This window comes from Oncorhynchus masou, chromosome 29 (assembly GCF_036934945.1).
Source record: "Oncorhynchus masou masou isolate Uvic2021 chromosome 29, UVic_Omas_1.1, whole genome shotgun sequence".
NCBI lineage: Eukaryota > Metazoa > Chordata > Actinopteri > Salmoniformes > Salmonidae > Oncorhynchus > Oncorhynchus masou.
Genome location: NC_088240.1, coordinates 45,313,761 through 45,327,733, shown reverse-complemented (window position 1 = coordinate 45,327,733; position 13,973 = coordinate 45,313,761). Strand labels below are relative to the sequence as shown.

The window sequence follows — 13,973 nt, the reverse complement described above, 5'->3', positions numbered from 1 at the left end:
TATTGCCTGCTAACCTGGATTTCTTTTAGCTAAATATGCAGGTTTAAAAATATATACTTCTGTGTATTGATTTTAAGAAAGGCATTGGTGTTTATGGTTAGGTACAGTCGTCCAACGATTGTACTTTTTTCGCAAATGCGCTTTTGTTAAATCATCCCCCAGCGTTGCATCGATTATATGCAATGCAGGACACGCTAGATAAATGAATAATATCATCAACCATGTGTAGTTATAACTAGTGATTATGATTGATTGATTGTTTTTTATAAGGTACATTTAATGCTAGCTAGCAACTTACCTTGGCTTCTACTGCATTCGCGTAACAGGCAGGCTCCTCATGGAGTGCAATGAGAGGCAGGTGGTTAGAGCGTTGGACTAGTTAACTGTAAGTTTGCACTTTTGGATCCCCTGAGCTGACAAGGTGAAGATCTGTCGTTCTGCCCCTGAACAAGGCTGTTAACCCACCATTCCTAGGCCGTCATTGAAAATAAGAATGTGTTCTTAACTGACTTGCCTAGTTAAATGAAGCTATAAAAAATATAAAAAATATTGGCGCCCAAAAACACTGATTTCTGATTGTTATGAAAACTTGAAATCTGCCCTAATTAATCGGCCATTCTGATTAATCGGTCGACCTCTAGTTTAGTCCCAGGGTCCTTATCTTAGTAATGAGCTTTGAAGACACAATGGTGTTGAACGCTGAGCTGTAGTCAATGAATAGTATTCTCACATAGGTGTTCCTTTTGTCCAGGTGGGAAAGGGCAGTGTGGAGTGAAATAGAGATTGCGTCATCTGTGGATCTGTTGGGTTGGTATGCAAATTGGAGTGGGTCTTGGGTTTTTGGGATAATGGTGTTGTTCAAAGCACTTCATGACTACAGACGTGAGTGCAATGAGTCGGTAGTAATTTAGGCAGGTTACCTTGGTATTGTGCACAGCGATGAACAAAAGAGACAAATAATATTTGTCCATCCTTTGCTGCTATGCTTGCAGATGTGCATAATATGCTGTAACCATAATCAAAAAGTATTCAATAACTCCAAATAACAAAAATGTATAGGTTATTGTAACATTTAAACTTAAAACATGTTTTTCATTTTTTTGCACTGCATAGATGCATTTCTGTATGGTGCACTCAAAATATATTGTCGTTGAATAGCATACCTAGGACCTGCTCAAATGTTGCCTACATGTTTCTTTTTTGCATTGTGTTTTGTTGCAGGTTTTGCTTTTTTGTTATTCATTGTCAAGCTTTAAAAACCAAAGCCTGACAGCAACATTTTAGTATCCTAGCTCGGACTGTGTCACATCTGCTCCTGCCACGCCCTCTAGTGCCCATCCAGTGTCTCCTTGACCTGCTACCACTTCCCCTGTGCTATCTCACTCTCCCTCTCTCTGTGTGTGTGTGTGTGTGTGTGTGTGTGTGTGTGTGTGTGTGTGTGTGTGTGTGTGTGTGTGTGTGTGTGTGTGTGTGTGTGTGTGTGTGTGTGTGTGTGTGTGTGTGTGTGTGTGTGTGTGATTGTGTGGACGGAGACAGGTGTGCTGGAGTCAGAGCAGATCCACACTAGCTGCAACCCGTTCCATAATCAGGACCTCTACAAATACTCAGTCCTTCCACTTCCACACTGCCAGATTGTAATCTCTGCTCAGTCAGTCTACGCTTCTAGCTTTTGTTACTATTCAGATCCTGTTACCCTGCTGTGCCTGTTTTCCTATCCACTACAGTTCTGCCCGCTCTGACTCTGGTCCCTGTCCCACGTCTCATCATCCTGTTACATTGTCATAGATCCCCCACTCTACTACTCCCTTGGATTCCGCCCCGGACCTGCTTACCCTGTCTCACACCCTCTCACCCCAGCCTCAGCCTCCGCACCTAATCTCCAGGAACCCTCCCGAGCTTACCCTGACCTGCACTCCATCTTCTCCTGTGTTCCAATAAATACCTTGGTTATTTCATCCCAGTTTCCTTGTCTGAGTCTGCTCTTGGGTTCCCCTGTTCCACTCCACGCAAAAGTACAATCTGGCCAGAAACCCAGCAGACTCTCCGACTCTCCACCAAACTCTCGCTGGCCAAGGCGCCCTGCTTGAGCAACATGACCAAGCCCTGAAAGCCCTTCTGGAGCACATCAAGGAGTTTTCACCAGAGTCTCTCTGACCTACAGGGTTGAACCTTTTGCCCAGAGCTCAAACCCGTCCCAAGTCCTTATTCTCTGCCCCGAGAGCCATTTGTTCAGACTCCCGAGTGCTACGATGGCAACCTCGGAGCTTGCAGAGCCTTTTAGTACAATGTTCACTAGTATTTGAGCAACAGCCCTACTCTTAAGCTAGCGAAGAGGCAATATTTCCCTTCCTGGGCCACAGCGGTGTGGGAGAGACAGTCCATTCACAGAGGAGATGAAGAAAGTCTTTGATCACCCGGTCTGCGGTAAGGATGCCGCTAAACGACATCTGTACCTCCGTCAAGGCCCCATAGTGTTGCTGAGATGGCATGTGAGGTTCGCACCCTCAACCTTGAGAGAGGCTGGAATGAGGAGGCCCTTCAGGGAGCATTCAGGAACGCGCTCATTGAGACCCTCAATGGTGAGTTGGTGTCCAGGGATGAGTCTGATAGACTTGATGAACTCATCTCTCTCGCTATCCTCATCAACTACCGTCTCCGTGAGCATTGGAGGGAGACGGTAGATAAGGTTGCATGTCCCATAACATCTGCTTCATTGCCTTGCACTCCTTCTCCAACTGCATCCCATCCCCAGGCTCGTCCAGATCCTGAACCCATGCAGCTCGGCCGCGGCCCGTCTCTCTCCGTGGGAGAGGCAAAGACAAATCTGCACGAGGCGCTGCCTATACTGTGGCTAGTTTGGTCACTTTGTCTCCACTGGTCCCTGTGTCCAGCAAAAGAGGGGGATCAGCAGTAGTGGGGATATACTGTTGAGCCAGGACCGAGGTGTCGTTACCCAGTTGGGCCTGGACACTGTTCCATTCGATTCACTTCTTGATGCCAACGCTTTCAATGGAAAGCTCCTCACTCGTGTCTGTGAGAGAACAGTCCCTATCATCCTGCGTCTTTCTGTAAATCACCAGGAAAATATCAGTTTCCATAATTGACTGTCCTTACTCTCCCCTAGTTCTTGGCCATCCATGGTTAAAGCTACACAACCCACAGATTGACTGGACCTCCTCTCCTCAGTAGCCGGGTTGTTTAACCTCTCTCGTCCCGAGCAAGAGGCTATGGAGAGTTACATCCAGGATTCTCTGGCTGCAGGACTTATCAAGCCATCTTCCTCCCCGGTGGGTACTGGGTTTTTCTTTGTGAAGAAGAAGGATGGGTCACTGAGGCCATGCATGGACTGCCATGGGCTAAATAATATCACTGTTAAGAAGTACCCCTTGCCACTCATCAGCTCTGCTTTCGCCCCCTCCATGGAGCCATGGTGTTTACCAAACTTGACCTCCGGAATGCCTACCACCTTGTCCTCATAAGAGGGGGACAAGCTTTTTGTTAAAGCTGAAAAATGGGAGTTCCATGCTGCCACAGTGTCTTTCCTGGGTTATATTATTGCACAGGGACAGTTACTTATGGACCCCGCCAAGGTCATGGCAGTGACAGAGTGGCCTGCATAATCCAACCTAAAGCAGCTACAGCGTTTCCTGGGGTTTGCGCATTTTTACAGATGTTTCATCCGTAGCTACAGCCGTCTAGCAGCACCTCTCACCACTCTCACCTCCACTCCATTCCACTGGACGCCTGAGGCAGGCAGCTTTCCTGGAACTCAAGCATCACTTCATCTCCGCTCCGGTCCTTACTCAGCCTGACCCAGAACTCCAATTCATCTTGGAGGTGGACGCCACTGACACCGGAGTAGGTGCTGTTCTGTGTCAACGTTTCCCCTCTGATCAGAATGTCCACCCATGTGCATTCTTTTCCCGTAAGCTCTTACCTGCAGAGAGGAACTTTGACATCGGTAACCAGGAACTCCTGGCAGTTAAGCTGGCTCTGGAGGAATGGTGTCACTGACTGAAGGGCACTGTAACCCCATTCATCGTGTGGATTGACCATTAAAACCTGTTCTACATCCCGACCGCCAAACGTCTGACCTCCCGGCAAGCCAGGTGGAACTTGTTCTTCGGTATATTCAATTTCACACTCACTTATCGCCCTGGTTCGAGAATAACCAAGCCTGAGGCCTTCTCTCACCAGTTCACCACCGACAACACGGGTACCAAGCCAGAAGCCATTGTGCCATCCACCTGCATCATTGCCGTCGTCACCTGGGAGATCGAGTCCCTTATCCTCCAGGCTCAGCAGAACCAGGCTGACCCTGGTAACTATCCTAGTAATGCTCTGTTTGTTCCAGATTATGTTCACTCTGATCTTCTTCAGTGGTGCCATTCTACCCACCTCACCTGTCACCCTGGTATGAACCGGACCCTCGCCTTCCTGCGTTAATGCTTTTGGTGTCCCACCATGGAGAGAGATGTCTGGGAGTGTGTCTCAGCCTGTACGGTTTGTGCCCGGAACAAAACCTCCACTAAACCTACTTCCAGTCTGCTCCACCCTTTTCCTTTACCCAGTCGCCCCTGGTAACATAGCACTGGACTTCGTCACTGGCCTTCCCCCATCTAACGGTAACTCTGTCATCCTCACTATTATTGACAGGTTTTCCAAAATGGCTCACTTCATTCCCCTCTCCAAGCTACCATCCTCCAGAGAGACTGCGGACCTGTTAGTATCCCATGTATTTCGTCTACATGCATCCCCACTGACATTGTTTCCGAAAGAGGACCCCAGTTTACCTCCCAGGTATGGAGATCCTTCTGTTCAGTTCTTGGTATCAATGTCAGTCTTTCTTCTGGATATCACCCCCAGACCAACGGCCAGACCAAACGGGCCAACCAAGAGATGGAGACTGCCCCAACGGCCAGACCAAACGGGCCAACCAAGAGATGGAGACTGCCCTACGCTGCGTGACTTCTGCCAACCCTTCCTCCTGGAGCGCTCAGCTACCCTGGGTTGAAAATGCCCACAACACTCTCACCACTGCCTCGTCGGTGGTATGTCACCGTTCGAGTGTGCTCTGGGTTACCAACCCTCCCTTGGTCCCCGCCCAAGAGGTTGAGTTTGCGGTTCCCTCTGTCCAGGACCATCTGCGCTGTTGTCACCGTACCTGGAGGAAGGGCTGAGGACCCAGACCCAAGCCAACCGTCGCTGGGCCTCAGCTCCAGTCTATACCCAGTGTCAAAAGGTATGGCTCTCATTGAAAGACCTGCCATTAAAGGTAGCATCGAAGAAACTTTCCCCCCGCTTCATTGTTCCCTTTGAAATCGACCGTGTCATTACCCCCTATGCTGTGCACCTGAAACTCTCAGGCTCACTTATGATCCACCCCACCTTCCATGTGTCCCTGATTAAACCTGTCTGCTCCAGTCCCCTGTCTCCTCTTGCAGCAGCTCCTCCAGTCCCTCGGCTCATACGGTCTGGCGGCTTTTGGATGTGTGCCGTCGGGGTCGCAGCTGGCAGTACCTGGTGGACTGGGAGGGATACGCTGGGTGCCTCCCAATCCTTCTGTTTCCCTGCCCGATGCTGTTTTCCTATCCGCTACAGTTCTGCCTGCTCTGACTCTGGTCTTTGTCTCCTGTTCCACATCTCGTCATCCTGTTACTCTGTCCTGGACCCCCACTCTACTACTCCCTTGGATTCTCCCCAGACCTGCTTACCCTGTCTCAACCCCTCTCACTCCAGCCTCAGCCTCAGCACCTGATCTCCAGCAACCCGCCTGAACTTCCCCTGACCTGGACTCCATCTTCCCCCTGTGTTCCAATAAATACCTTGGTTACTTCATCACAGTTTCTTCTTCTGAGTCTGTTCTTGTGTTCCCCTGTTTCACTCCGCGTAACAGAATGTGGCATGTGTCTGTACACTTTCCCTCTGCTGCATGCTTGTGTTACCTATTCGGCCTTTAAACCTTGTGTTAGACACATGCACGAGCCCATGAGACACGTAATGACTGATTTTTTTCAAAATATTTAGTCATTGAAACTGAAACGGTGCATCCCGAATGGGTGGCGGCAGCAAACAATCTACTAGCCAGCTGTGATTTACAACTTGATAGCAATATTTTTTGGACTACCAAGAAATGTAAATTATATTATTATTGCTGAATTATGTTAATCTTGCATTGAACATCTATTCTGTCAACAATGCCTTACTGTACGTTATGGAATTTTGAGTCAAATAGAAGCTATTTTCAAAACCTCTTATCAAGTTGTTTTTTAAGCATAAACTGGGAATTTGATATTTTTGACTGATATCATGATTGTCTTTTTGTTTCAAATGTGCCAAGTAGTTAAAACGCTGTCAGTTCCACTTTAAGCCTGCCGTAACATATACGGGATATTGTTAATATTGAAAAACACTAGTCACACATATCTTGTCATCAGTGTTTTGTGCATGCTCCACGTTGTCATGGTTTACATTGGCAAGACAATGGTTGCTAGGTTTCTGTAATACATTTACATGTTATCTTTATGAAACCAATATACTGTAGTTCACAGTACATTGTAATACATCTGGAAACATCTGGAAACATTTCTAAATATAGAACTCTCCCTTGGTTCAGGCTGAGGGACAGGATGACGATAAAAACAGACTTGCGCCACACTGTGCGTGAGACTGAGGACGGCACTTTTGAAATGACCATCAACTCACCCCAGAAGTTGGACACAGGAGTGTACACCTGCAAGATCATCAACGAGTATGGAACAAAGCAATGTGAATGCAAATTGGAAGTGAAAGGTACATTAAATGGTTGTTTTTTCTATTTCCAATTCCTCTCTTTGCTGTAGGCCAATCAAATAATACATAACATTGGATAACAATTTGTGTGAGCTGCTGTATGTACAGTTGAAGTAGAAAGTTTACATACACTTAGGTTGGAGTCATTAAAACTTGTTTTTTCAACCACTCCACAAGTTTCTTGTTATCAAACTATAGTTTTGGCAAGTTGGTTAGGACATCTACTTTAGGCATGACACAAGTCATTTTTCCAACAGTTGTTTATAGACAGATTATTTCCCTTTTAATTCACTGTATCACAATTCCAGTGGGTCAGAAGTCTACATACACTAAATTGACTGTGCCTTTAAACAGCTTGGAAGATTCCAGAAAATGGGCAAGATAAAGCAAAGCAGTGCAACAATGACAACAACACAGAGTTACACATGGAATAAACAAATGTACAGTCAATAACACAATAGAAAATAATCTATATACAGTGTGGGCAAATGAGGTAAGATTAGGGAGGTAAGGCAATAAGTGGCGAAGTAATTACAATTTAGCAATTAACACTCGAGCGATTGGTGTGCAGAAGATGAATGTGCAAGTCGATATACTGGGGTACAAAAGAGCAAAAAAATGAATAACAATATGGGGATGAGGTAGTTGGATGGGCTATTTACAGATGGGCTATGTACAGGTGCAATGATCTGTGAGCTGCTCTGACAGCTGATGCTTGAAGTTAGTGAGGGAGATACAGTGAGGGAAAAGTATTTGATCCCCTGCTGATTTTGTACGTTTGCCCACTGATAAAGAAATTATCAGTCTATAATTTTAATAGTAGGTTTATTTGACCAGTGATAGACAGAAAAACAAAACAAAAATCCAGAAAAACGCATGTCAAAAATGTTATCAATTGATTTTCATTTTAATGAGAGAAATAAGTATTTGACCCCTCTCAATCAGAAAGAGCTGAGATTGAGAGGGTGCTCCTAAAGGGAGTGCTCCTAATCTCAGTTTGTTAACTGGATAAAAGACACCTGTCCACAGAAGCAATCAATCAATCAGATTCCAAACTCTCCACCATGGCCAAGACCAAAGAGCTCTCCAAGGATGTCAGGGACAAGATTGTAGACATACACAAGACTGGAATGGGCTACAAGACCATCGCCAAGCAGCTTGGTGAGAAGGTGACACCAGTTGGTGCAATTATTCGCAAATGGAAGAAACACAAAAGAACTGTCAATCTCCCTCGGCCTGGGGCTCCAGGTAAGATCTCACCTCGTGGAGTTGAAAAGATCATGAGAAGGGTGAGGAATCAGCCCAGAACTACACGGGAGGATCTTGTCAATGATCTCAAGGCAGCTGGGACCATAGCCACCAAGAAAGGAATTGGTAACACACTAAGCCGTGAAGGACTGAAATCCTGCAGCGTCCGCAAGGTCCCCCTGCTCAAGAAAGCACTTTTTTTTTTAATTTTACCTTTTTTTAACTAGGCAAGTCAGTTAGACTAGTTGAACCCAAGCTTGCTGTACAACATTAAAACATATTCAGTCTGTCTACAAACAGGCTCTCAAAGTGCTTGATAGGAAGCCCAATAGCCATCATCACTGTTACATCCTCAGAAAGCATGAGTTCCTGAGTTGGGAAAATCTTGTGCAATACACCGACGCATGTCTTGTAATCAAGATCCTAAGTGGCCTGGCCTTTAGTACCTTTAGTAAATCTGCATTCTCTGTGAGAGCTTCCCATGGCTGGAATACATTGCCTTCAGACACACATTTTTATTTATTTTACCTTTATTTAACTAGGCAAGTCAGTTAAAAGAACAAATTCTTATTTTCAATGACAGCCTAGGAACAGTGGGTTAACTGCCTATTCAGGGGCAGAATGACAGATTTGTACCTTGTCAGCTCGGGATTTGAACTTGCAACGTTTCGGTTACTAGTCCAACACTCTAACCACTATATACAACACTCTAGCCCCATATACATGCCCGTCTGAAGTTTGCCAATGAACATCTGAATGATTCAGAGGACAACTGGGTGAAAGTGTTGTGGTCAGATGAGACCAAAATGGAGCTCGCTGTCAAACATGGAGGTGGAAACATTATGCTTTGGGGGTGTTTTTCTGCTAAGGGGACAGGACAACTTCACCACATCAAAGGGACGATGGACGGGGCCATGTACCGTCAAATCTTGGGTGAGAACCTCCTTCCCTCAACCATGGCATTGAAAATGGGTCGTGGATGGGTATTGACAATGACAATGACCCAAAAAACACGGCCAAGGCAACAAAGGAGTGGCTCAAGAAGAAGCACATTAAGGTCCTGGAGTGGCCTAGCCAGTCTCCAGACCTTGATCCCATAGAAAACCTGTGGAGGGAGCTGAAGGTTCGAGTTGCCAAACGTCAGTCTCGAAACCTTAATGACTTGGAGAAGATCTGCAAAGAGGAGTGGGACAAAATCCCTCCTGAGATGTGTGCAAACTTGGTGGCCAACTACAAGAAACATCTGACCTCTGTGATTGCCAACAAGGGTTTTGCCACCAAGTACTATGTTTTGCAGAGGGGGTCAAATACTTATTTTCCTCATTAAAATGCAAATAAATGTATAACATTTTTGACATGAGTTTTTCTGGATTTTTTTGTTGTTAATCTGTCTCTCACTGTTCAAATAAACCTACCATTAAAATTATAGACTGATCATTTCTTTGTCAGTGGGCAAACTTAGAAAATCAACAGGGGATCAAATACTTTTTTCCCTCACTGTATGAGTTTCCAGCTTCAGTGATTTTTGCAATTCGTTCCAGTCATTGGCAGCAGAGAACTGGAAGGAAAGGCGGCCAAACGAGGAATTGGTTTTGGGGGTGACCAGTGAAATATAACTGCTGGAGAGTGTGCTACGGGTGGATGCTGCTATGGTTACCAGTGAGCTGAGATAAGGCGGGGCTTTACCTAGCAAAAGCTTATAGATGACCTATAGATGAATATGAAGTGAGGGCCAGCCAACGAGAGCATACAGGTCGCAGTGGTGGGGAGTATATAGGGATTTGGTGACAAAACGGATGGCACTGTGAAAGACTATGTCCAATTTGTTGAGTATAGTGTTGAAGGCTATTTTGTAAATGACATCGCCGAAGTCAAGTATTGGTAGGATAGTCAGTTCACCGGGTATGTTTGGCAGAATGAGTGAAGGATGCTTTGTTGCGAAATAGAACTGGCTATAAGATCTGGTAATCTTGTGTGTTCGGAAGAGAGAGTAAAAGGATCAGGTTTCTGGGAGCGAAAGAATAGATTCAAGGCATAATATACAGACAAGGGTATGGTAGGATGTGAATACAGTGGAGGTAAACCTAGGCATTGAGTGACGATGAGAGACGTTTTGTCTCTAGAGACACCATTTCCGTGTAGGCATTAAAAGGGTCCAGGCCAATTAGCAAAATAGGTATTGTAGCCCAAGAAATTGGCTGATGGACCTCTTCAGCTAATTGTCCGATATGGTCGAGAAAGCAAGCGTGTTGCTGCTAGCAGGCTAGCGGTTGGGCCTTCAGGGTTTGTCACAATGGAGGAGCCTGTTGAAACCCCCTTGGGCAGATTTCGTCGGTAGACCAGTCATGATGGATCGGAGGGCTCCGTGACGGCAGTAAAAGTGTCCAGGCCAATTGGCAAAATAGGTATTGTAGCCCAATGAGTGGCTGATGGACCTCTTCAGCTAGCCGGGAGATGGGCCTATCACGAGGCTAGTTCCCGGCTAACTGGTGCTTGCTTCAGGACGTTAGCCAGGAGCAGCCACTCTGATAGCAGCTAGCTAGCTGCGCTGATCCAGGTGAAAAGGTTCAGAGCTTGCAGTAGGAATCCATAAATATGGAGATTTGGTGGGTAAAAAGCAGTCCAATATGCTCTGGGTTGAATTGCGCTGGGCAAACTGGCAGGAGTTGACCAGGCTAAGGTTAGCAGATGACCGCTAACAGTGGATAACTGACTACTACTGTTGGGGGTTCCGGTTCGTGTGACTGGACAGTCCAGCAGGCATCGGCTGTGTAGCCGAGTGATCATAGGGTCCAATGAGCAGCACTAGATGAAACAGGGAACAGTTCAGTAGTCGATTACTATGTTGAGCGAGCGGGAGACATGGCGTTCAGGGAGCTAGCAGGCCAGGGCTAGCAGATGGATCATCACCAAACAGCCACGACGCAGAGGCCAGTTCAGAGCACATTAGCCGAGTTATGTCAGCAGACCAGCTGCTGGAGCCCCGTGATGGATGGGCGGGGCTCTGTGTCGACAAAGGGTCCATTCCAATTGGCAAGAGAAGTGTTGTGGTTGGTGTACTTTGTTTGCTAGCTGTTGAGATGGGCCTAGCTAGGGGATAACTGGTGCATGCTTCTGGACAAGGGCTTTAGCCACAATAGCAACTAGCTAACTGCGAAGATCCGGTGTAATGGTCCAGAGCGTGTGGCAGGAATCCGGTGATGTAGTGGAATGTACCTGTGGGTGTATTTCAAGGCCTACCTTCAAACTCAGTGCCTCTGTGCTTGAGAAAATCAAAAGAAATCAGCCAAGACCTCAGAAAATAATTATAGACCTCTACAAGTCTGGTTCATCCTTGGGAGCAATTTCTAAATGCCTGAAGGTACCACGTTCATCTGTACAAACAATAGTTAGCAAGTAAAAACCCCAAGGCACCACTCAGCTCCGAGAGATAAACGTACTTTGGTGCGAAAAGTGCAAATCAATCCCAGAACAACAGCAAAGGACCTTGTGAGATGCTGTAGGAAACCTGTACAAAAGTATCTATATGCACAGTAAAACGAGTGCTATATTGACGTAACCTGAAAGGCCGCTCAGCAAGGAAGAAGCCACTGGTTCAAAACCGCCATAAAAAAAGCCACACTACGGTATACAACTGCACATGGCGACAAAGATCGTATTTTTGGAGAAATGTCTTCTGGTCTAATGAAACAAAAATATAACTGTTTGGCCAAAATGACCATTGTTCTTTTTGGAGGAAAAAGGGGGAAGATTGCAAGCCCAAGAACACTATCCCAACCGTGAAACACGGGGGTGGCAGCATCATGTTGTGGGAGTGCTTTGCTGCAGGAAGGACTGGTGCGCTTCACAAAATAGATGGCATCATGAGGTGTGAAAATTTTGTGGATATATTGAAGCAACATCTCCAAACATCAGTCAAGATGTTAAAGCTTGGTCTCAAATGCATCTTCTAAATGGACAATGACCCAAAGCACTCTTCCAAAGTTGTGGCAAAATGGTTTAAGGACAACAAAGTCAGGATATTGGAGTGGCCATCACAAAGCCCTGACCTCAATCCCATAGAAAATGTGTGGGCAGAACTGAAAAAGCGTGTGCGAGCAAGGAGGCCTACAAACCTGACTCAGTAACACCAGCTCTGTCAGAAGGAATGGGCCAAAATTCACCCAACTTATTGTGGGAAGCTTGTGGTAGGCTACCCGAAATGATTGACCCAAGTTAAACAATTGAAAGGCAATGCTACCAAATACTAATTGAGTGTATGTAAACTTCTGACACACTGAGAATGTAATGAAAGAAATAAAAGCTTAAATAAAAAAAATTCTCTACTATTATTCTGACATTTCGCATTCTTATAATAAATTGTTGATACAAACTGATCTAAGAGAGGGAATTTTTACTAGGATTATATGTCAGGAATTGTGAAACGCTGATTTTAAATGTATTTGACTAAGGTCTTCAACTGTACATCCATGCCTTATAACGTTGATTGTCATGCATTATGATGCACTTATAATGTTATAACACTGACTATAAACATAGTAATATGTGTAGTGTGAGTTTGAGTTTATTTTATTTTTACAGGGACAGTGCACATTAATCAACGTTTCAGTAAAAGTGCCGGTTTTAGCCAGCCGGCTAATTTTCAACCGTTGTCCCTGGGCAGATTATTAAAAACAATTACAATATAGACAATCATTGAGCATTGAGCACACGCAGAGCAACATAGGACAAGCAAGACATAGCATACAGACAGAGCAACATAGAACAAAAAGCAACAAGACAATATTCATAAAAGCAACAGCGTTTCCACACCTCACAAGCTACAGACAGCATGGAAAGCGGCAATACACAGCTAGGGATTATGATCACAAATCTGATTGACCTTTAGCCATGTATTCATACATTTTGTGAAAGTGTGACAGGTGGTGCATGGGGCGGCAGGGTAGCCTATTGGTTAGAGCGTTGGACTAGTAACCAGAAGGTTGTGTGTTCCAACCCCAGAGCTGACATGGTACAAATCTGTTGTTCTGCCCCTGAACAGGCAGTTAACCCACTGTTCCTAGGCTGTCATTGAAAATAAGAATTTGTTCTTAACTGACTTGCCTAGTTAAATAAAGGTAAAATTAATAAAACTGTGTGTCTGAAGGCAATTTATTCCAGACATGGGAAGCTCTCACAGAGAATGCAGATTTACTAAAGGTGCTTTTCCTTAAGGGAACTATACAGTCACCTCTCATGGCAGACCTTCTGGATCTGCTGCCATATGTTTGGGTTTTCTGTTTAACAAAAATACTGAGTAGAGGGGGAGCCAGGCCACTTAGGATCTTGATTACAAGACATGCGTCGGTGTATTGCACAAGATTTTCCCAACTCAGGAGCTCATGCTTTCTGAGGATGTAACAGTGATGATGGCTATTGGGCTTCCTTATCAAGTACTTTGAGAGCCTGTTTGTAGACAGACTGAATAGGTTTTAATGTTGTACAGCAAGCTTGGGCCCAACTAGTCAAGCAGTATGTGAAGTGGGGGAGTATCATAGATTTGAAGTACAGTTTTGCTACCTCTGTAGTCAAACAATTTCGTATAAATCGGAAATTACCTAGGTTGAATTTGGTTATCTGAATGACCTTTTTCACATGCTTTTTAAAAGAGAGGTTGGATGATGCCAAGGTACTTAAAATCAGATACCACCTGGAGCTTCTCCCCTGACACATAGACTTCTGGTTCAGTAGCATCTGTTGCCCTCTTTGTGAAGAACATGCAAACAGTTTTTTTCACATTGAGATGCAAACACGAGTCACTGAGCCACTTTGTAACATGGACCATTACAGTAGTGAGTTCTTGTGCAGCTTGTTAATATAAGCTATGAACTCATGTCATTCATTACAACATCCTTTATAATGTTATATAGATCATTGACTCTCAATCCGTAAAA

General features: G+C 45.2%; 1 protein-coding gene across 1 annotated transcript in view; it reads left to right on the top strand.

Moving 5' to 3' along the window:
- Positions 1-13,973, top strand: part of LOC135519625 (striated muscle preferentially expressed protein kinase-like) — a 132,554-nt gene that overhangs the window by 60,339 nt on the left and 58,242 nt on the right. Inside the window, 1 exon segment of the mRNA XM_064944865.1 lies at positions 6,617-6,792. Within this exon segment, the coding sequence (XP_064800937.1) occupies positions 6,617-6,792 (176 nt within the window).